General features: G+C 51.7%; 1 protein-coding gene across 2 annotated transcripts in view; it reads right to left on the bottom strand.

Annotated features, from left to right (window-relative positions):
• Positions 1-23,708, bottom strand: part of VMP1 (vacuole membrane protein 1) — a 119,898-nt gene that overhangs the window by 62,195 nt on the left and 33,995 nt on the right. For both annotated transcript variants that reach the window (XM_077311359.1, XM_077311358.1), the window contains exons 6-7: positions 12,876-13,043; positions 3,544-3,675 (exon numbers count right to left, since the gene is read on the bottom strand). In XM_077311359.1, the coding sequence (XP_077167474.1) occupies positions 3,544-3,675; positions 12,876-13,043 (300 nt within the window). The remainder of the gene's footprint in view (positions 1-3,543; positions 3,676-12,875; positions 13,044-23,708) is intronic.

Here is a 23,708-nt window from a genome sequence, read left to right as displayed (position 1 = left end):
TGCTTCGAGAGAAAGAGAGAGGGGTTTCTCCTGAATGGCCTTGACCGCTCCTCTCGACTCACAACCAGCCCAAGTCCCTTTCATGGGCAGGAAGTTATGCCATCTAACTCCTGATGCAAAAAAGATTAACCGCCCCCCCCTCCCCTCCAAGCTTATAAGCTTCGGTTGACTACAAATAAGATAAAATGAAAATGCCCCCCTCTGGAATCCACGTTGACAAATTCTTTAACAAGCTCTGTGGTTACAGGGAAGCTGGTTTCGCTGTGACTCATCCCTGTTCAAACAGTTTACTGGAAATGGAGGGGAGGGGGAATTTTCAGAGAAATCATGTGATGGCCAGACAAACCACAACCAGCAAAGGTTCAGAGAAGTCAAGAGTCACATGGGGGAGGAAAAAAACCCAACTTCGGGTCTTCTCTACGATGGACACTCCATCATGCCCCTAACCAGACCCTGCTTGCTCTCTCTCTCTCTTTCTCTGAGGTTTTGGCTCTTCCACTCCTTTTCCCATGTTTGTATTTCTTTAAAGGAAGACAAGACTCCATTGGGAGAGTAAACTATCAGCAAGCCACTGATAGTAACACAGGCAACTGCCTAATATTTTTTTTGGCTGGGCGACCAAACGGCACGGGAGCAGGGAAAGAACACTTTGTGCGTAACCCGCGAGCTTTTGGGTGAATGGGCCACTTGGCGCCAGCTTCTCATGCTACGGTTTGCTGCTGTGACGAGACACCCCCCCCCCCCGGTTGTCTTTACTGGCACGCCAACGCAGAAGTGCCTCGTCAAGCAAATGATTAACACGCAGAGCTGCCTGCCTCGGTCCCGTGGCAAGGCGACAAGATGGCAACACCCCTCCGGCTGGTGACAGCCTGGTACAAAATGCAGAGCGCTTTGCAGGCTGCAGAGAACTTTTAAAAAGGGGTCTCCTAGAGAGGCTTGGCTTGCTGCCCAGAGGAAATGGGATGAACATTGTGGTGGTTGTGCCATCAGTACACTGTCACTGGCTAGGCCAAGGTCTGACACCCTTCTCAGAATCCTGGCAAGGTTCACTCCTGTCTACATGGCTTCACACATTACACGGGGGCAAACCCAAACATGCCATGGTGCAAGTTCAAATAAGGAGTCACCACTGCCAAAACGGGGACTTGCTAGGTCTCATTCTGTCTTATATGTAGCCAAATGAACGGTGTTTTATTGCCTCTCATTTTTACAGCTCCCGGCAGGCAGCAACCTGAAACCGGATTTTTTCCATAGCCTGTCAGCAAGTCCACTGTACGCTGGTGTGAAGAGTTCTGAATGCTCTGACCTCGAAATCTGCTTAAAATCTGCCTTTTAAGTTTTTTCTTTCTTTTCTCACATCCAGCTTGAGGAAGAGATCAGGGGAATGAAAAAGCTTGCCTTTTGTTTCACGTCACTGGGCCGGCCCTGATGCAGGTATTCCATGGATTGTGCTCTTGGCCTTTTTTGGATTTCAAAACACCTGCCTGTTCCCTTCCCCACTTTTACCTGCAAGCCATCGAGTTTGCATAAAGAAGCTTTCAGGGTTCTAAAACTATAGGGGGGGGGGAGAACTTTATCACAATGGACAGGAGTTTCCGCAAAACACATACAGCCCTACAGCTTGGTGTTTCCAGCAGTCACCCAGCCTTGTCACCTGCGACCACCAATAGCCCTCTTTTCCCGAATTGTCCCATAACGCCTGATCTGTAGCCCACCTCCTTCCTCTTCATTAGTGTAGCCCAACTTTTCACGCCTGAGTTGGGATGCAGGGACTTCAGAGGAAGGGACATCTGGCATGCTTATTCTGACTGCAAAGTTGGCCTTGTGAATGCAAAACTCTGGAGGAGCACAACCACCTAAGGCAGGGGTGGCCAAACTGTGGCTCTCCAGATGTCCGTCGACTACAATTCCCATGAGTCCCTGCCAGCTGCTGGCAGGGGCTAATGGGAATTGTAATCCATGGACATCTAAAGTGCTACAGTTTGGCCACCTTTGACCTAAGGCAATTTGATGGCCTCTTTACACTTTCTGCTCTGATCATCTTTTCCTCTTCCTTTGCCACAACACTCCTCCCTTCTGCATCATAGGGTTGGCAGCAAACTGTAGGAATAATATCCTGTCCCTTTAATTGAAGCCTGATGTGTGGAAATGGGCAGGTGAACCTTTGAACAGCATCCTGTTACCTTTCAATTAAAGAGACAGGGCTTTTGTGGGCAGCTTTACGTCTACTTCTCCCCAGGGAGGGGGGGGAAAGCTACTCACAGGCTCTGCCTCTTCATTCATTCATTCATTCATTCATTCATTCATTCATTCATTCATTCATTCATTCATTCACTCACTCACTCACTCACTCACTCACTTACTCATTTTCATACATTCATTATTATATTTATTTACTGGTGCTCTCAATGTCTCGCAATGGTTTACAATCAATAAAACACATTAAAAACCCGTAAAAATACCCTTAAAATAACACAACGAGATGGCGATCTGTAATAATTTACGTCCTCCTCCCACCTCTCCATTCAGCAACGGGTCAATAGATCCTCCTTGCATTTTTCCCTAGGCACGAAGAGCTTAGTTAACTACAACTCCAAGATCCTCAGATTAAAAACCCCAAGATGCCACCCCGGCCTCACCCATATGCCTGGCGGAAGAGCTCTGTCTGGCAGGCCCTGAAGAAAGCTGACAACTCCAACAGGGCCCTTAGCTCTTCCAGGAGCTCATTCCACCAGGGTTGAGGCCAGGCAGACATCTCGGGGGCCCGGGACAACCAATAGGTTCATACCTGCAGAGCGAAGAGCCCTGTGGGGGGCATAAGCAGATAAGTGGTCCTGCAGATAAGTAGGACCCAGGCTGCGTATAGCCTTAAAGGTCAGAACCAAAACCTTGAACTTGATCCGGAAACAGACTGGTAATCAGTGCAGATGACGCAACACCGGCGGAATATGGGCCCTCCAAGATGTCCCAGTGAAGACCCTGGCAGCCACATTTTGTACCAGCTGTAACTTCCGGGTCAAAGCCAAGGGCAGGCCCACATAGAGCTAGTTACAGAAGTCCTCACCCTGTCAACTACGGAAGGCTGAAAATGTAAGGCTAGGCCCAAGTTCACCTGGTGAGCTTTCACGGCAAGGCGGGGATTCGAACCTGTGATGTCTAATGCTCCAACCACCGCAGAACACCAGCTCTTGCAGGATAAGCCTGTGTGTGGGTGTGTGGGGGGGGGGGGTTGCACATTACACACAGGACTTGTGCTTTTGAATCAGCAACAGTAGTGATGCTATGAACTATGAATGCCTCCCATCTCTGGCATCTCCACCTGAGAGGATCTCAGGCAGGAGAGGTCAAGAAAGACCTCTGTCTAGGACCCTGAGGAGTCAGCGTCAGCCAGAGCAGCCAGTTCTGGGCTGGAGGCATCAATGGTCCCATCCAGTGTATGATGGTTGCATCTGTCATCGTCTCCCTCCCAAATGCACCCTGCTGCTCGCCAGCCAGAGCGAAAGCTTCAGACGGCCACTGCCGGTTGCGGGATTCCACGCTTACTTGTGCAGCCTGCGCATGCTCTAGCATCTCTTCAAATTCCTGGTACTCCTCGTCGTCGGGCTCGGCTCCAGAGAGGCGGGCTGCTCTGGCCATGAAGTAGGGAGGCAGCTCTCCAATAGCTGTACCGGCACCCTGGAGAGAGAAGTGAGAAAAACAAAGCCCATAAGCAAAACCAGCACTTCCCTGCCCCTTGAGAGTTTTGCGAGTCCTTAGGAGTTAACCCCCCCCCCCAAAAAAAAAAAAAGGTTTGTCTCCTCTCATCAAAATGGTGTTCATGGATTTTGTCTGGATCGGTTTAGGCATGGAGCACACGGGCGATTTGCACTGAATTACAGACTCTTGGCGGCAGCCTATTTAGAGGCACTCAGAAGTCTGAGAAGGAATCAGGGCCTGGTTTAGATGGAGACTACAGTAGGGACCAATGAGGGCAATCCAGCCAATCTGGAGCACTTTAAGCCCCACGGATTTCAAAAGGCAAGCTTCAACCAAACTGCATTTAGACATCCAGAATCATAGAGCTGGAAGGGGCCAGACAGGCTACCCAGGCCAACTTCCTGCTCAATGCAGAATCAGCCTAAAGCATCCAGGATATGTATCTGTCCAGCCACTGCTTAGACGCTTAGAACTCTAGCTGGAGAGGGCCAACGAGTCTCACCCCCTGCTCAATGCAGGATCAACCTCAAGCATCCAGGATAAGTAACTGTCCAGCCGCTGCTGCTGCTTAGACTCATAGAATCCTAGAATGGGAAGGTGCCATACGGGCCATCTAGTCCCACCGCTGCTCTGGGCAGGATCAGCCTAAACATCCAGGATAAGTCTCTGTCCAGCTGCTGCTTAGAATCCTATAGTGGGAAGGGGCCACACAGGCCATCTAGCCCCACCCCCTGCTCAATGCAGGATAAGCCTCAAGCATCCTTGATGAGCATCTGTCCAGCCACTGCTTGAAGACTAGGGTTGAGCGCTCCAGTAAATTTGGTGAGCCTGAGGCAGCCAGTGATGCAGTGCAGAGGGGTGGCGGTGGTGTGCCTGTACACAGGCGCAGAGCTCTGTGCCTGCATGCAGGCACCGGCTGCACCTCCCGTCCGTGGCACTGGCCGCCTCGGGGTTCAGTGCTTGCTGAAGTGGCCAAAGCATGGAGTGCACAACCTGCTCTGTGTTTGTCTTCTCCTTCCTCCAAAGAACTCCAGCAGACCTAAAGGGGTCTTCCCACCCCTCTAGTGACTCTCCAAAAGGCAGGAGAAGATGTGTTAGAGACGGCGGGAGTGTGACTTAGGCAAGGTACGATCAATCAACAAGCCATGATTTGAACCCAGATCTCCCCAGTCCAAGCTTGATACTTCACACTGGCTCTAAACCAGGCTTTCTCAACCAGGGTTACCTGAAACCCTGGGGTTTCTTGACAGCCCTGGAAGGGTTTCCCAAATGGGTGGGAGTTAATTAATTTTTCAAACATTTTAAATGTGTTAAACGTTCATCTAGGTAGGGGCAGTCAAACTGCGGCCCTCCAGATGTCCATGGACTGCAGTTCCCATGAGCCCCTGCCAACATTCGCTGATGGGCTCATGGGAATTGCAGTCCATGGACATCTGGAGGGCCGCAGTTTGACTACCCCTGATCTAGTGATATGACCATATATGGTCATGTTGACCCACCCTCCCAAGTGACTAGTGATGGGCAGGTTGGGGGGGAAGGGGCAGGGCCCCAGGTGGACGTGCACACGCCGACGCTTCCCAACCACATCCTGCACGATCGCACCACTTCTGTGGTTTCTCAAAACTTAAAGAACATTTCAGGGGTTTCCCGATGGTAAAAAAATAGAGAAAGGCTGCTCTAGAGGGTAACTTCAGCTGAGATTAAGGGGGCTTAAAACAACTTGATCTGGGCAATATTTTTGAGTTCGGTACGGTGGTTTATAACAGGAGTAGTCAACCTGTGGCCCTCTAGATGTGCATGGACTACAATTCCCATGAGCCCCTGCCAGCAAACGTTTGCTGGCAGGGGCTCATGGGAACTGTAGTACATGAACATATGGAGGACCACAGGTTGACTACCCCTGGTTTATAATACTGGTTATTATTGATGTTTGGCAAAGGCAGACTTTGAAGGGGGGGAGGAGGAGGAGGAGGAGGAGGAGGGAGAAATCACATTTCATAACCTGCCTTTCCTCCTTTTTTATTTATTTATTTATCTTATATTTATATACTGCCCTGCCATATGACTCTGGACAGTTTACATATAACATCATAGAACATATAACACGATGACATAGAACATCGCAACAAATTATAACAAAAATTATATAACAAATCACAAATATAACCATCATGACATGTCAACCAGAACAATTTTTAACTTGAACAGGAACATCTGACACAGCTTTGGGTCGGTCAGATTTGGGTTGGTCCTTGAAACTCAGTTTGGTGGCCCAAAATGGGATTATAACCTATTTCATTCTACTACTAAGACCATGTGGGTCAGTTAGACTGAGAGCCGGTGACTTGTGGAATGCCACCAAATTGGGATGGGAAAGTGGCAGCTCTATCTGCAGGTCTTCCTGTCCCAAGCCACGTACGCTAACCACCACGGGGAAATGTGGGCAGGGTAGGTGCAGGGTGAGGGGGGGAGGCTCTGTTCCTTTCAACACAGAGCGCTGCCACCAGGTGCAGAAAACCGTACTGGCCTGACCTCAGCACTCCCCTCTTTAGAGCCCTGAGCCCCTCTTAAAGAGGCCTGACCCTTCCTGTTCTGCAAGGAGGCCTGGTTGCAGAGCCACTGTGGGTCCCCGTACGCTCGAAACCCGTACGCTTAAGTTCGAGCAAGATGAAATCTCCGCTTCCCTGGGGCTCCAGCAGGGAGTAATCAGCGACGGTGAGAGAAGGAACCGGAATAACTTCATAACTGCAGCAGCAAGTAAACAGCATTCCTGCCGCAATGAATCAGCAGCAGTGTAGGTTTTCTCAGGCCCAAATCCCCAGATGGTTCAAAACACACCTTTTGGCCATTCCGGGCAGATCACGCCCCACCAGCCACCTGGCTAATCAAAGGTTAACAGAAGAGGAAGGTTGGATCTCATTCAAGAGGCGGCTTAAAAAACGCAGGCAAGGTACAGGGGAGGACAATCAGCCAGCTGGCCTGGGGAAGGATACCCCTCAGCCGAGGGCAGGTGTCTTTGCTTGCAGCCGCTGCCAGGCGACAAACACTTTTACAGAACCCCCTTTTCAAGCCACTGGCTCTATAGTTGTTTGGCTTCCTTTGTTCGCTTCCCCAAAGGCAGCTGCTGGGCAGAATCGCAGCTGGCTCTGTGTGCTCCAACAAGCCCATCAGGTTGCCAGTTGCTTTCCGGATCCGGTTCAAGGTTATGGTTTTAACCTTTAAGGCCTTACGTGGGTTGAGACCCACATACCTGAGGGACCACCTATCGCCCTGTGCTCCGCCCTGCAGGGCCTTATGCTCTGCGGGCGGGTGAGAATTTACCGGTCGTTCCCGGCCTCAACCAGGTCCAGGTCCAGGTCCAGGTCCAGGGCCTTTTCGGTCCTGGCCCCGACCTGGTGGAATGAGCTTCTGGGTGAGCTGCGGGCCCTGCGGGCCCTTCCAACATTCCACAAGGCCTGAAAAATGGAGCTCTTCCGCCAGGCCTACTGTTGAGGCTGGGACAGTGGGGGAAGATCGATGTGGCCCCCCTGGTGTTAAGCTCTCCTGCCTCCTCCACTAGAGGTGGGGGTAGGGGTTGGGGGTAGAGGGGGGTTTTCTGCCATGTTGTTGGGTTGTTAGTCTACTGTATTTGTATTTTTGTCCATTTTAATAGGGTTTTAATGGGGGTTTCAACTGGACATCTGTAAACCGCCATGAGCCTACTTGGGAGTGGTGGGTAATATAAATTAAATAATACTAATAGCTACAAGAAAGAGGCTGTGACTCAGTGGCAGAGCATCTGGTTTGCATGCAGAAAGTCCCAGGTTCGATCCCTGGTCTCTCCAGTTAGGAGCTGCTGGCTCGTCAAAGCAGACAATACAGATGTTGATAGAGCAAAAACTCTTGATTCGGTACAAGGCAGACTCAAGTGTCCATGTGTGTTCGATTACTGAAGACTGCGTTCCACTGAGAAGAAAAACACAACACACACGGCCCACCACGCCAGTGTGTTTACTTCCCCACTGCTATCCAGATGTGAACAATTTGCATCAAGGAAGAGAGACATGTTCGGATTAAAGGTGAAGAAATTTGCCCTCCCCATATACACGCTGGGCTCCTTGGTTCACAGGGAGGGACTTGTAAGTCTGGTTGACAAACCAGATACACGGGAGAGGCCAGCTGAAAGGGTCTGTGCCTTGAGGATCCTGTAGAGGTGGGTGTCGAGGGGGCGGGAAGGTACACTGCACATCAAAACACGTACAAAAGGTAACACACGACCCGGGTAGAACACCCAGACAGCTGTGCAAGGACATTTCATGCATATAACCTGTCCTCAAAAAAAAAACAGCGAAAGAGGAATGGCGCAAATCGGGAGCGGTCTATAGCAGGGGTAGTCAACCTGTGGTCCTCCAGATGTCCATGGACTACAATTCCCATGAGCCCCTGCCAGCAAACGCTGGCAGGGGCTCATGGGAATTGTAGTCCATGGACATCTGGAGGACCACAGGTTGACTACCCCTGGTCTACAGCACCAGACACATCAACGCGCGGAAGGGTTAGCGCCTGCATTTCTGTGCACCCCCAGTGGGCATTCGCCTCTCAATGACAAAGCCCCAGGGCCCTCAGGTTGCAACAGCTGTCCATGGAACCATGAAAGAGGGCGGCATGCGAGTCCTCAGATCTGCCGAAAAATGTGGGCGATTACAGAGGGAAGAACAAGCCCACCTGGAGCCCTAAGGCCAGACCACTCTCGCAGGCAAGGCCGTAGAGAGCGCCACCAGCAAAGAGCAGGTGTACCGCCGGGAGGGCCCTTTGGAGGAAGTGGCTCCTGATGACTCAAAGCAAGCCAGCCAGGCCACAGGCAGGTGGAGAGTGGCAAAACTTGACAGTAAAAAAAATAAAATGGCTTTAAGTTTCCCGCCGGTTTCACACAGGAGAAAATCACTTTGTAGCTTCAAGTCCGTCAGTTCACGCCGATTGAGCTCCAGGACAAATGGGCCCTGCGGGAGGTTTCCACATTCTGCAGGGCCTGCAAAACGGACCTCTTCCGCCAGGTCTTGGGGGGAGGCCGGGGCAGTGAGGAAGATCAGGCCCCACCCCTCCCAGGGCTTGGGTTAGCACCTGGGAGTTGCCAGCTAGGCCCCCTCTCCCTCCCCGATAGTGGGTATTAGTCTTGGGTGTGGGGCTTGTGTTATTTATCGCCTTTCCGCTGCGTATTTTTACATTGTATCAGTGTGTCCTTTTAATGGTGATTTTAATGGGATTTTTAATGACCTTGTGACCCACCACGAGCCACTGTATGGGAGTGGCGGGATATAAATCATATCACATAAATATCTGTAACAGCGGGCTTGCTGTTAATAAAGGGCTAAGGGCTAAGTGGGCGGAGAGTGGGCGCAGAGGCCATGCCTGCTCCCGCCCACCCAGAGAGCCAGGGGCTCTCTGCCGCCATTGTTGCTGGACGCTCCCCAGGAAACATGTAAGTGCCCTGAGGGTGGGGGACAGCGGGGGGAGGGTGGCTTTTCCATTTCCTTCGGCCCGCCAAGACCTCTCACTGCCTCACAGAGCCCGCGAGAGGGCTTTTCAGCCCAAAGGAAAGCCTTTCAAAGCCCGTTTTTAAAATGGGCTTTGATACTAGTATAAAATAAATAACGTGCTAGGTGCAGATGAAATGTCACGCTACCCACATGAAGGAAATCAACGCTCCACTTCTCTACCTGACTTCACGCCTCTCTCAGAGCAGAATTAGGCACTGTGCGAACCTGCATCTCTGTGCCACATTCAACCTTCACATGATGCTTATCTGCTCTATCATGGTGTTATAGCTCCATGCATCCCACCCCCTGCCTCTCTAGCTACAGCAGCCAAGAAAATGGCAAGGAGAACATACCGGTGAGAGGAAGGAGGCAAGGAGAACAGACCGGTGAGGGGCAGGAGGCAAGGAGAACAGACCGGTGAGGGGCAGGAGGCAAGGAGAACAGACCGGTGAGAGGCAGGAGGCAAGGAGAACAGACCAGTGAGGGGAAGGAGGCAAGGAGAACAGACCGGTGAGGGGAAGGAGGCAAGGAGAACAGACCGGTGAGGGGAAGGAGGCAAGGAGAACAGACCGGTGAGGGGAAGGAGGCAAGGAGAACAGACCGGTGAGGGGAAGGAGGCAAGGAGAACAGACCGGTGAGAGGCAGGAGGCAAGGAGAACAGACCGGTGAGGGGAAGGAGGCAAGGAGAACAGACCGGTGAGGGGAAGGAGGCAAGGAGAACAGACCGGTGAGGGGAAGGAGGCAAGGAGAACAGACCGGTGAGGGGAAGGAGGCAAGGAGAACAGACCGGTGAGGGGAAGGAGGCAAGGAGAACAGACCGGTGAGGGGAAGGAGGCAAGGGTGAGGGGAAGGAGGCAAGGAGAACAGACCGGTGAGGGGAAGGAGGCAAGGAGAACAGACGGGTGAGAGGAAGGAGGCAAGGAGAACAGACCGGCATCAGATATCACTTTATGGCTCCATCCTCTGAGAGTACAAACAGCAGGACTTAAATTAGTACTTTAGCACTCCAAAATGCCTGTTTGTCACAGAGGATTCAAATTATGAGTCCGAAAACATTTTTTCCAAGCCTGTACAATGAATCTGGAATGTGACGAGGCAAAAGGAGAAAGAGAAGGGGGGGGCGGGGGAACCCACCCTGCTCTCCCACCATAAAAACAACATTTCTGTTTTGGCTTCTTGTTGCTAACCCAAAGGAAAAACAAAAGGTCACCCTTGCATGGCCTGGAAGTGAACTTTCCCTGAGTTAGCTGGGCCACGTGTGGAGACAGACAAACCACCCAGACAGACACGGAGAACGCAAGACCTCACGATCCCCCTTGCGTGGCCTTTCCTTCTGAAAGCAGAAGCACACCCCACACACCCCATGGAAGCTGGAGTATAATCTGCTTTTAACCTCCTTCCCGGGGGGGGGGGATGTGTTCTCAGAATCATAGAGCCTCTGTGAGAGTCCGTGCTCTGAGCATGTCAGGAGCAGGCAACTGCACCTCCTCCTCCTCCTCCTCTTCCTGGGAAGCAACGGAATGAACGAACAACTCCCACTGGCAGAACGACCCCCCCCCCCCCCAGCAGAACCTGGCCAGAAGGCGGAAACAGAAATACCTGCTCTCTACTATTCCAAAGAGCAAGACTAGAGGTCACAGGTTAAGATCCTGGAGGAGAGATCTCAGGTTGAACATGCATGCTAAAGAGCAGTGGTCCCCAACCTGTGTTCCACGGCCCAGTGAGAGGAAGGCCACGCGTGCGGCCACGCATGCGCGCTGCGCTGGCGTGGCCATCGCCCTGCCGGTCCCCAACCAAAAAAAGGTTGGGGACCACTGCTAAAGAGCACTTTGACCACATCACCAATTCCAGGGGTAGGGGGCAGCCTTGCTTGCTAGTGGTTTCCAAGAAATGGCCGGAGAGCCATCTGTTGGGGAAGTTCTCTGGCAGGAGGCTCATGGGAATTGTAGTCCATGGACATCTGGAGGGCCGCAGTTTGACTACCCCCGCTTTAACTGAACTGATCACCTCGGGATGCAGGAAGCTCCCCCCCCCCATCCTGCAAATGGAGAGGAAGGAAAGTCAAGGCAAGTGTGCCCTTTTGGCAGCAACCCCACAACCCCCATGATGTGCAGCACTGTCCTTTGCTTCAGATTTTTAAAAAAATGGTTGAAAGCATGACCGGGCGGGCAAGCGAAGCTGGACTGCGGCATCTCTAAAGGTTGACCGGACGGAAAAGGGAAGCCGGGGCACATTTCTTTCCCCCAGCGGCTTCTCCAGGAGCAGGCTGGAATTCGGAGGACACGGAGCGATGCAGCTGCTGGCGCGTTGAGTTTACAGGAAACCGGCCGACTCCCGTAAACAAGGCCAAGAAAACATGTCATGACATCAGATAACGGTAGCGAGAGGAAGAGGTTCCCCGAGGGGAAGAGCCACACGTTGATCTCCACTGTCAAAAAAAGCAGCAGGCTGAGGAGGTCTTTGTATGTTTTGTCTCCTCCTCGTGTGATGTCTGTTCTGGCGGACGACGGCTAGCCTTTCACCCACCTTAAGCTAAGCACAAACAACCCTCCAAATTACTCCTTGCAGTAGTGGCAGAACTAGGGGTTGGCAAGCAGGGGCTGTGCTCTGAGCACCCTGCCGGGGGAAGGGGGAACCCGCCTGTCCAGACGACACCCTGAGCGGCCATTGCAGCCTTCCGCAGGAGCCACAGTCCGCCACCAGCATGTCCCATCGGCCAGGCTGATGCTCAAGGGATCTGTAAAGGCATCTGTAAAGGACCGCAACCCGGATGGCCTGCACACCACCCTCCCTGTCGCTCACACCCTAGCCGCTCCCCAGGGGGGCTGGTGGCAGGTCTCTCTGGCATCTCTCGCCTGACTGGGCTGCCTGCTTAGCAGTCTGTGGGGCAGGAACACTGCAGGCCCCTGCATCTTGCCATCCCTGGTGCTCACATCCAAGTCTAGGCGGAGTGGGGGGTGGGGGCGGGTCTCCTGGGCAAGTGCCTTTGAGCATGTGGGGGGAGATCCAGAAGGCAGCCAGGTGAGTGCTCTGCCAGCTGACAAGCCCACTGGGCACGCTGCCCCCCACCCCGAGCACCAAACAGGCTATGTACACCCTTACCTCATAGCAATAGTGCAGATGTCGGAAATACACAACAGATTAAGGAAACCTTAGCTGACCTGTGACATTTGCATTCATTCAAAGAACATTTGTATTGATTCACATCCTTTTGTTTTTAAGATATCTCCCCTGCCACAGCCTCTTGGAAGAGGCATTCCTTATCCACACAAAGAAGTGGGATGCTTCTTTAAGGGCTGTACTGGGAGGGACACGCTCCCTTGTGTGACAACGTTGGAATGCCTCTTCTAAGTTTCGATGCATCCTTCTCTAATATCTATTGTTAAACTCAGTTTCTTTTTCATGTGAACGGCCCTGAGCCTTCGGGGAGGGCGGCATATAAATATAATAAATATAATAAATATAATAAATATAATAAATATAATAAATATAATAAATATAATAAATATAATAAATATAATAAATACATTTCCTTGTTTAAAAAGCTGTCTTTAATCTAGCCATTTAAGTCAATCGATTAAATCGACCGCTTAAACAAAAACAGATCCAAGAATTTCTTCAACATCTCGCCTCCAAAAATGTTCAATTGGAAGGATTCCTTACCCACATGCAGGCCTCTAGCCTGACTTTGGAGATGATGGTCCATAATGAAATTGATCCTTCAACCCCCTCCTCGTCAGGGCACATTATTTGGTCAGGGTAAGGTGGCTCAGGGAAGTCCACAGAGTTACATTCATACGCAGCAAGAGTCACTGAAGCTATGTGTGGACCCTGCAGATGGGAGCAGGAGAGAAAACCGAAACGTCAGGTGTCGCCGCACACGATCGTTTTAGAGCCGTTACAGATCGAATCCGAAGGCCTGCAATGGTTAGATCTGAACACACAAAGAAGCATTTGGGCTTGGGTTTCTTCAAACATCAGTTTCCCACAGAAGGGACTTCTAAAAGCAGGTTCTGTTACAGCATCACTATGGTTGGAGCCAGGCAAAACGAGCAATTTTCACTGATTTCCCCTTCATCCTTACCCCCCCCCCCCAATAGCGTCAGGTACGGCATTTTCGGGAGACTGCTGAGCTGCAGCGAAGGAGAAGAGGCACAAAAGTTATTTCCCACCGACCAAATAAAAGTCCCAGAGGGAAGGCGGATTGGTCTGCGACGGAACAGCCAGCTTGGAGGCCAAACCTTTCGAGAGTCAAAACCCCCTTCGTCAGATGGCATCTAATGAAACTTCGCCTGACAAAGGGAGCTCTGACTCTCATAGGCTTATAGCTCAAAAATCTCTTTGGTTTCTCAGGTGCTACAGGACCCCAACCTAGCTGTTCTGCTGATGGAAAATGAACCACACTGATTAGGAAGATGGGGGTGCCAACAGGAAAAAGAGGAACGATCGGGGCACCAAGAGACAAGGGTTAAGGGCATGGGCAGGGGCCTCCCCAGGTATGTAGAACAATGTGACTGTACATGAAAGAAGGACAAACTGAGCATGCTCAAGAAGGCACAGAATGTTGAGAGCAGTTGGAAGTCTGTGACAGTATGGAGCAGGGGTAGGCAAACTGCGGCCCTCCAGATGTCCATGGACTACAATTCCCAGGAGCCCCTGCCAGCGAATGCTGGCAGGGGCTCATGGGAATTGTAGGCCATAGACATCCGGAGGGCTGCAGTTTGACTACCCCTGTTTGTCTAAACAAGGGATTCATAACCAGGGGTCCACAGGACCCTGGGGAGTCTGTGGCAACTCTGGAGGGGGTCTGCAGCCTTTCCCCTCCTACCATAATGGACTCAGCCACAAGCTAAGGAAACTGGCCCCTTCCATGTTCCCCCCCTCAAGCACGAGTTCTTTCATGGTTTTTGCACCTAGGACAGGGGCCCACTTACTCAGGTTAAGCCACCTCCTATCTCTCCTGCCCTCAGTCCTCCTTAAGCCTGCCCATTAACACAGGGGATGACATCATTTCTGGTGATATGTCATTTCCTGGAGGGCATGGCAGGGAGGCGTGGCCAGCTGACCACTTCTGTGGCTCCTGGAAACCTGCGCAATTCTTTCAGAAGCTCCTTCACATCAAAAGGTTGAAAAAGCCTGAAGTCTTTCTCAGAACAGCTGATGCCAACCACCCAGATCCCTTGGAACAGCTTGTCACTCAAAGCTCTCTGGCTTTGTGAAGAATTAACCCTTCACAGTTGCTTAGCTCTTCACACAGCTCTTCTACGCTTTTAACAGTGCTGTCTGTCACATGTCCAATCCATTCAGTTCACTGCTTCTGGGAAGGTTCTCAGAAGGTTCTCCTGGGCACCAGGTAAAGCATGTGTGTGCATTGTACCTTTTTTGTTTATATTAAATGCCCAAAGTTAAACAACTTATACCAGGGGTAGTAAAACTGCGGCCCTCCAGATGTCCATGGACTACAATTCCCATGAGCCCCTGCCAGCATTCGCTGGCAGGGGCTCATGGGAATTGTAGTCCATGGACATCTGGAGGGCCACAGTTTCACTACCCCTGTCTTATGCCAACAAGCATACCAACACTGTTCCAAATGCATCAACAGCCTCCACCCTTAGGTAGCTCTGGAGAGACCATTTCTCAGCTCGATTCAGTCTAAGGCTGCTTCATATGCTCACGTGACCAGATGCAGCCAGGAGAATGACCCGATTTTACACTTTGGACAAGAGAGCCTCGTAAAACATGATAAACTCTTCCTGAAACCCTCCTCAGTTTCCAAAGCATGATTGACACAGTTTTTTTGGAGGGGCAAGCCAATGAACTCCCTAAGCCAAAACTAGCTGCCCTTTTCATCCTGGATCTCGGCCACGGCAGAGAAGAAAAAACTTTTAATTTTATCTTTTCCCATTAATTAATTATAAGGTTGGGATTCAGTCATCTCTGGTGGCGTCAACACGGGGCGCTTCTCTCCCCCCCCCCCCAGGCACTGCTGGGTTATGGCAGCTGGGGCCCCTGGTAAGTTGCCAAAAAAACCTCGTCTCCTGGGGTTAAAGGAAGGGGAGACAAAAGAGAACTGATGACTCACTCACTCCCCCCCATACACAGCTTTACATCCTTTCATTCAATTGAATCCACCACTAGTAATTCCCAATGAGGTTGCAGTAACTTTTTCATGGGGGTCACCAGACAGCCCAGCACTGGGTCAGAACCACAAATCAGATCATCCTGTCTAGGCCCCGCATAAGGGAACAGCCTGTCCCACCCTTGGACTTCCTTAAAATTGCAGTCAATGACTCAGGCCAGCATCGGGGAAAGGAGGTGAAACAGGGAGCTGGTGTGGCTCAGTGACTGGGGCACGGGATGAGATCAGGGAAACCAGTTCGTTCAGACCCCCACGAGACGAGGCAAGCCTGGGTCAATCACAAATGCCTGGCATGATCTACCTCGCTGGGCTGTTGTGAGGAAAGAATCGCAAGCACCAGCCCAAGTTCCTAGGAGGATGGACAGGTCATAGAATCATAGAATCATAGGGTTGGAAGGGACCTCCTGGGTCATCTAGTCCAGCCCCCTGCACTATGCAGGACACTCACATCCCAATCGCTCATCCCCTGTAACCTGCTACCCCCTTGAACCCTCACAGAATCAACCTCTCCGTCAGATGGCTATCTAGCCTCTGTTTAAAAATTTCCAAAGATGGAGGACCCACCACCTCCCGAGGAAGCCTGTTCCAGCCTGGTCACAAAAGGACTTGCTGAACTATCAACCCAAATTTGTGCCTCGTAAAACAGAAAAATGACAGTCCCGTTCAGAAGTGCATTTCCTTGTCATGACCCATTGAGGCTCACCGGTCTGGAAGAGGAGAACACAGAGCTAGGAGGAGAACAGCAGGTTTTTTATACCATGGTTTTCACTACTGAAGGAGTCTCAAAGCGGCTTACAAACACCTTTCCCTTCCTCTCCCCGCAGCCGACGCTCCGGGAGGTAGGTGGGACTGAGAGAGCTGCTCTGCAAGAACATCCCTAAGAGAACTGCGACTAGCCCAAGGTCACCCAGCTGGCTGCATGTGGAGGAGTGGGGAATCAAACCATTCTCCAGATTAGAGTCTGCCACTCTTAACCACTATGGAATGCTGGCTCTCACACCGCCCCCCCCCCCCACAACAGCTTTACATCCTAATAAAAGCATACTGCTCACACACAGTTGTCCACACACGCACACCAGATACCAAACTGACACACAAGATAGAGGCAGCAAATCCGGGAGGCAGCTAGGCAGGGCAGATGCTTCACGGGGCAAGACTGCGTTGTCACTGGCAGCTGCTCTGAAGAGGGGTGTTCAGTTTGAAAGCAGGAGTGACAGATCAATTCCATTAGACTTGCCATGGTTGAAGTCAGATGGGCTTCTTTACAGCCAGGGACCACTCGCCAGTTGGAAGTGACAGAGCGTAATGCTCTTTGAGGGATATAGGCAGCGAGGCAGACCCTCAGGTACATTGGGCCCAGACCACGTATGGCCTTAAAGGTGATTAAAGGTAAGGGTATCCCCTGTGCAAGCACCGAGTCATGTCTGACCCTTGGGGTGACGCCCTCTAGCGTTTTCATGGCAGACTCGATACGGGGTGGTTTGCCCATGCCTTCCCCAGTCATTACTGTTTACCCCCCAGCAAGCTGGGTACTCATTTCACTAACCTCGGAAGGATGGAAGGCTGAGTCGACCTTGAGCCGGCTGCTGGGATCGAACTCCCAGCCTCATGGGCAGACAGCTTCAGACAGCATTTCTGCTGCCTTACCACCCTGCGCCACAAGAGGCTCTAAAGGTGATTGCCAAAACTTTAAGTCTGATCTGGAATTCAACATGAGCAAAAAGAAACTTACAGCAAGAAAGCACCCACATATGGGGCGGAGGTGGAAAGAAAGCAGCTGGAAACACCTGTCAAGCCACCTGAAGGTTAAACCGATTTTATTACCTCTCTCCCACTGAAATGCAAACAATTCCCTAATGGAAAAAAAAAAGAAAAAGACAGACCCAGAATCCAGAAACCCACAGAAACCACAGGGCAACTGGAATGAAAACTACGATGCCAATGGCTTGTTTAAACTGACACGGGGTGGCTGCGCTCAGATTCAGAGAGGAGAAGCTGCTCTCCTACCCCCTGCTGCTCAGAGCCTGGAGTCGATCAGGCCGTGCGTCAGAGGCTGGCACAAGCCTGGAGATTTCTCTCTCCTGCTCCGGAGCTAAGCTTGAAAGCCCACCACCGACCTGCATGCTGCGCTGAAGGATCAAGGTGCTGCTGGGGCAATTCTCCCAGCCTTTGGGACCCCCAGTGAGCGGGATTAGGAAGGGGCAGCAACAGCCACAAGCTGGAACACGGGAGTTGTGGAAAACACCGTCAAAGTGCAGCCGACCCTCGGCAATCCTGTAGGATTTTTAGAGGTGGGTTCCCATTGCCCGCCGCTGTGTAGCGACCCTTGGTGGCCTCCTGTCCCAGGTACTGACCGAGGCCGACCCTGCTTGACTTCCCAGTTCTGGCCAGCATAAGCCATCAGCAAGGGCTAGGCAGCGACAGAGTCAGATGAAAGGAAATACTTCTTCACACAATGCATAGCTTTTAAAGAGGGACCAGACTAATTCGAAGGAAAAGAGCCGCTGCAGCTAGTGGGCGTTAAGAGATCTACCTGGAACCCCTATGTTCTGAGACAATATACTTCCGAATAGAAGCTACCGGGGGTGGATGGGAGGCTAAGCCCCACTGCTCCGGGACCTTGGGGCAGGAAGGGTCAACTGGCAGGTCACTGTTGGGGAGTGATGTTGTGCTACGTGGACCCACCTTGGCCTGACCGTGATTTTGTAGGCAGTGCACCTAGCTGGCAGCTGCACCCGTTACCTTCCACGTACATTCAGCAAAGAGCGTCAAGGGCATCCAAGGGCTTGACCAAAATAGAAATGATGTCAGACTCACTGCTGGAATCCAGTTTGAAGCAGCAGCTACAATACTGGCCTAGGCAGGAGACACCAAGGTCCAAAACCTCGGTGCCCTCAGACACGTCTAGTGAAAAAAAGCAAAAAAAACGAATTCTGCGACAAGAAAAGTGACATTCCAAACTATGCAAGTCAAGCGAGGGGACACCTGTTTACAAAAATTGCTTTGTCCAACAAGGCTAGCAACTGCCAGCCTGTGTTTGGTATTCAGGAGTATGTAGCTATTGTAGCTAATAAGCCAGAAGATCCTTGCTATGACTTACAACAGGGAGTGTGCAGAAAGCTATAGCTGAGGTAGCACCCGAGACCAGTGGAAATCCTGCTCTGCCTTTCCTTTCCTCCCCAGTGTTGGGGAGGGGCTGTGACTCTTTGGTAGAGCCTCTGCTTGGCATACAGGAGGTCCCAGGTTCAATCCCAGGCATTTCCAGTTCAAGACCCAAGGATGCAGTGATGGTGAACGACCTCTGCTTGAGGCCCTGGACACCCACTGCCAGTCTGGATAGATTTTGAGGGACCAGGGGTCTGATTCTGCATTAAGTCAACTTCCTGGGTGTTCGTTTGTGCATTTTCCAACCTCTCGCCCAACCTTAAAAGCTAGAAACCTGTTGTCTTAAAAAAGATTACAATTGAATAGTTGGGATATTGTTTAGTGCTCCCTGTGTGCTCAGGGGCAAACGCCCGGATCAAGGTGGTGGAGGTGAGCAAAAGCCAAGTCAGCAAGCTGCACTTCCATCACGGAAGGTTGGCATGTGCACACATTTCGAGAGCAAGCATCAACAGGGAGTGTGTGTGTGTGGGGGGGGGGGGGGGAGGCAGAGAGAACCACTCAAGCATCTCATCAGAAAACCCTTTGATGACTTGGGCGCAAAACATGTGCTTGATGAGGGACCCTCAGGAGCCTGTGGTTAGACTGGAATTTGATTCCTTAGGAATCCAAGGGTGAAATATAAATCTGGGCAACGGGGAGGCTAGTCACCAGGGGGAAACCAAATTAAATCTCTCTCCCTGCCAACCATCCCTCCCCCCCCTTTCTAGAGAGGGCAAGTCTAATTTTAGGGGAATTGGCAAGCATTTCCCTGCGGGGGGGGGGGGAGACAACCATGCCCCAAGCGTGGAGGTTCCGGTTTCTGTATTATTTCTGTCCAATTAGTATGTTGGTGAGACAAACCTTTGGAAATATCAAAGCACATCTATTTCATAAACGTGCAGGGCATGGCTCAAGCCTCCGGTGCCCAGATTTAGCGACCGCATCCTTCAAATCGTCATCAAATAAGTTAGCAAGAGGCTTTGGCCAGAAAGGCTGACAAATACAGAGGACGTAAAACACAGAGGGCTTGAACGGCAACTGCCAGCTGAGAGATGGACACTGTCACCGTGCAACCCTTGAGCCAACTTAGCTGGAAGATTCATCTGCTTGACGGGACGCTGATTGGAAAGAAAGTTGCTGCTAACCATCGAGTATATTCATTTTGTTACAACAACAACAACTTTTATTGGCATAAAAAAACAAGGCAAATCAGAACACAGACAATTAGTTCTTAAGTTCACGCAGCTTAATTGCCATTTGTAAGAATTTAGCCACTTTGTTAATTGTATCTGGATCCTGACTGGAGAGAAGGAACTGTACCTTGCATTTATCAGAGTAACCAATACATTTAACTAGGAGTGAGTCTAGAGCAGGGCTGGTCAACCTGTGGTCCTCCAGATGTCCATGGACTACAATTCCCAGGAGCCCCTGCCAGCAATTCAAATCCAGCTCACCAGATTAGTAGCTGCTGCTTTTAACCACTACAATAAAGCCAATTCTGTCCTGCCGCTGCTTAAAGACGGTCAGTAAGGGGAGCTCACCACCTCCTTAGGCAGTCCATTCCACGGCTGAACTACTCTGATTTTTTTCCCCTGACAGCTCTCTGGCCTCCCCTAAGTGAATACCTTTCAAATACTTAAGGAGAGCCATCCTGTCCCCTCTCAAATTCCTCTTCTCCCAGCTGAAACATTCCCAAGTCCCTCAGCCGTTCCTCACAGGGCTTAGCCTCAGGTCCCGGTTCATCCTTGCTGCTCTCCCCTGCACCATCTCCTTTTTGTCCACTATGTTGCCTATTGCGGCTGCATCCCGTTATAGCTGGTATCCCCCCCTTCCCTTCCAGCCAACTTCCAGCTGCCAATGATAGAGTTACTGGAGGGAGATCAACCCAGCGAGCTGAGAATCTGCCCTCTCTGAGACCAAAGCAAGGAAGCAGCCAGGCACCCTTTATTTATTTATTTATTAGATTTTTAAACCGCCTTCCCATACAGCTCAGGGCGGTTTCTTCGGCCTGGTCTGGAGGCAGTTCTGTGAACCTTTGACTTTTAATCGCCGTTAGGTGTTTTCATTCCTAAGAACTGGAAGACAGTTTCTGCCAAAGAAGGCGGGATAAAAACAAATGGACACGGACCCTCCGGGAAGAAAAGAGGGAAAGGGCAGTATCCAGACAGAGGCCCACGGAGAGCATCTCTGCTTGCTATTAATGCTCAGAGATGTGGGATTTTTAACCTTGGGCAGACGACTCGGGGGTGGGACAGAAATGTGTCACCCCACGCCTGGAGAGAACGAAGGGCTATTTTCTCATGGGAAATCTGCCTGCTTTCTTCACCACAACCGGCGACTCATCCCGCAGCGTTCATCGACCCACCCACCCCCACTAGCCACCCCTTCCCAAAAGTGAAGCCAGCCTCGGATGACACCATCTTTTTATATTTAGGCAGGGAGCGAACACAAAAGCCAACTGTTGAGACGCAGCCTGGAATGGGGCTTCTCAAATGGTCACTCCCTGCTTCTCAGCGAGCCCCGACTTGGAAACGGGCCCAAAGGAAATAACTTTGCTTCCCAGGAAGGACGCTGGAAACCGGTGGCATAACCAGGCCCAGCTTTCTGAAAGGGCCAGGACAAGAGCAAAGAAACGGCGATAACGTCTGTGTCCCCAAGGACCCTTTGGCCTTTTGTCCCCGGAACAGCAGAGTCGAAGCAGTTTCAGAAACCAAAGGGGGGCTTCAAAAGCAGTTTCTTAACGTTGCATGGGAGGGGACATTGGTCTTAAAAGAGATGCACTGTGGGCACACCTGGAGGTCCAAAGTAAGCCCTCCCAGTAGGTAAGATGGAGACAGATTACGTCAGCCAGTGACTTGCAACGTCACTTCCTGTTTTATCACCACCCACTGGGGCTCTAACAGGCCATATCCCAAAGCAGGCCTTCTCAACCGGGTTCTTGACAGCCCTGGAAAGGTGACCTGAATGGGTGGGAGCTAATTAATCTTTAATATATTTTTTAAAATTCGTACAACATTTATCAGGGGATAGGAACATATATCAGCCTTCCTCAACTTTTTTACCGTTGAGAAACCCCTGAAACATCCTTCAGGCTTTGAGAAACCCCAGAAGTGGCGCAATCGTGTAGAATATGGTTAGGAAGCAGAGCTGTGGACACGCCCACCTGGGGCCCCGCCCCTTCCTGCCCCCGCCAGGACCATCAATGGCCATTTCGGGAGGGAGGGGCAGGTGAATATAACCACATATGGTCACATCACCTGATAAATTTTTAAATCTATACATATAATTAATGAACTTCCACCCATTTGGGAAACCCTTCCAGGGTGTCAGGAAACTGTAGGGTTTCAAGGAAACCATGGCTGAGAAGTCCTGCCTCATGTGGCCATGTCAACCCACCCAACCCCCTTCCAAAACAGCCAATGATGGGCCTAGAGAGGGGTGGGGAAGGGGAGGGAATATGCTTCCCACCGTATTCTGCACGATCGCATCACTTCTGGGGGATTTCAAAGCCTGGAGAATGTTGCAGGTGTTTCTCAACTGTAAAAAACAGTCAAGAAAATCTGTTCCAAAGACATCAACATTTCTTCCAGGGGCAGTCACTTTTGCACACCCTGCAAAGCTCTTCCTGAAGATCCAGTCCCCCCCCCCCCGCCCCTCAGCTGATTGTTAAGGGAACATATTCTGCCAGCAGGAAGTTGCTGGCTTGCTCTCCGGTACTTCCAGTTAAAAGGCTCTGAGGTTGCAAGAGCTGGGAAACGCATCGGAGAGTTGCTTCCAGACAGAAGGGGCAGCCCCGGGCTGGAGAGAAGAATGGCCTGATTCAGTGCAAGAGAGCGTCCACACGGAATGGGAGACGTTGAAAACAAATGCCTCCACATCCGGCCTTTCTTCCACCAAGGAACCTGAGGCTGCTTAGGCGGGGTTCCCTGCAGCCCTCCCCCTGTCCCCCGGCCCTGAACTGGCACCAGACTGCCTCGTATGCCCTCCGTCGTGCCCTTGGGAACCCTGATGCCTTCTTAGGGAGGCACAACGTTACGCCCCAAAGAGGAAAGCAACACAGACACGAAAGAGCTGCTCAGTCCTTTGCTTTCTTAAGGGGGTGGGTGGGTGTCCAACCATGTTATGGAACAAGGTAAGGACAAGCCCAAATTGAGTTACGCAGCTGGTGCTTCACAGATGGATAGATAGCCTGGGTGGGTGCCTTGTGCTCAGAGCTGTCCTGGCCAAGGGGGAGAGGGAGAATGGAATCAACTTGTTCCTTGCTCAACTCTGTAACGTGGAGTTTCTCAAAGAGCTGCTGCAGCACGGATCACAGGCTGAAAGCCCCAGGGGGATTTCTGGCTGTAAGCGGGGGAAGAGAAACCATGCGGAGAAAGCAGGGCTCGTTCAGATGGTGCAACTATCCAAGATCAGCAATTTTCAAATTGCATCCTCTCCCGTGGCGGGTTCGCCAAGGGTTCCTCAGCGAGAAGATGCACGGTGCAGAAGGCGTGGAGAGCGAAGACTCTCCCCCGTCATAGCGAGGAGGGGCGTCCGATGAAGATGGCGGCCCCAGGATCAGACACCAGGAAGTACTTCTTCCCACAATGAACCACTGATGGAGGGGCCACGTGACCAACTCAAAGGAAGATAACCGCTATGGCCAGTAGCTGCCGAAGGACCTAACGGGGAATCGCCACGTTTGGGGACAATATGCTTCTAAGTGGCCGCCATTGGGGAAGGCCGGCTACAGAGGCAGCTCTGTGCCTGTTTCTGGTCGTCCTGAGGGCACCTGGACAGCCACCGTGGGGGAAATGGAGGCTGGACTCCCTGGATCTATGAGCCAGCTGGGATGGATTCCCATGAGACCAGCAATGTCAGGCTGCCCGCCCAAGAGATGGCTGGTCTGCCACTATCTTCTACACGTATTTCACAAAGAGCGCTGAGGATAGTCTAGGACAGTGGTCCCCAACCCCTGGTCCGGAGACCGGGACTGGTCCGTAGATCAGTCAGTACCAGGCTGCGGCTCCTCCTCCTCCTCCCTGGCTGCTGCCTCAGGGGCTGCCCTGCCACTCTGCCGCCGGCTCACCTTTGGTGCTCTCCGGCGGCCGCCATGGCTGGGGCTCCCCCTCGGTGTGGCACTGCGCAGCTGCTGCTGGCAGCACCCCCCAGTGGGCGGCGGGAAGTCAGGGGTGCTGGCGGGAAAGCAAGCAGAGCAGGGACTCAGGCAGCGG

This window comes from Paroedura picta, chromosome 15, assembly GCF_049243985.1.
Source record: "Paroedura picta isolate Pp20150507F chromosome 15, Ppicta_v3.0, whole genome shotgun sequence".
NCBI lineage: Eukaryota > Metazoa > Chordata > Lepidosauria > Squamata > Gekkonidae > Paroedura > Paroedura picta.
Note: the sequence above shows the minus strand (reverse complement) of the source record. Positions and strands in the feature narration are given on the sequence as shown.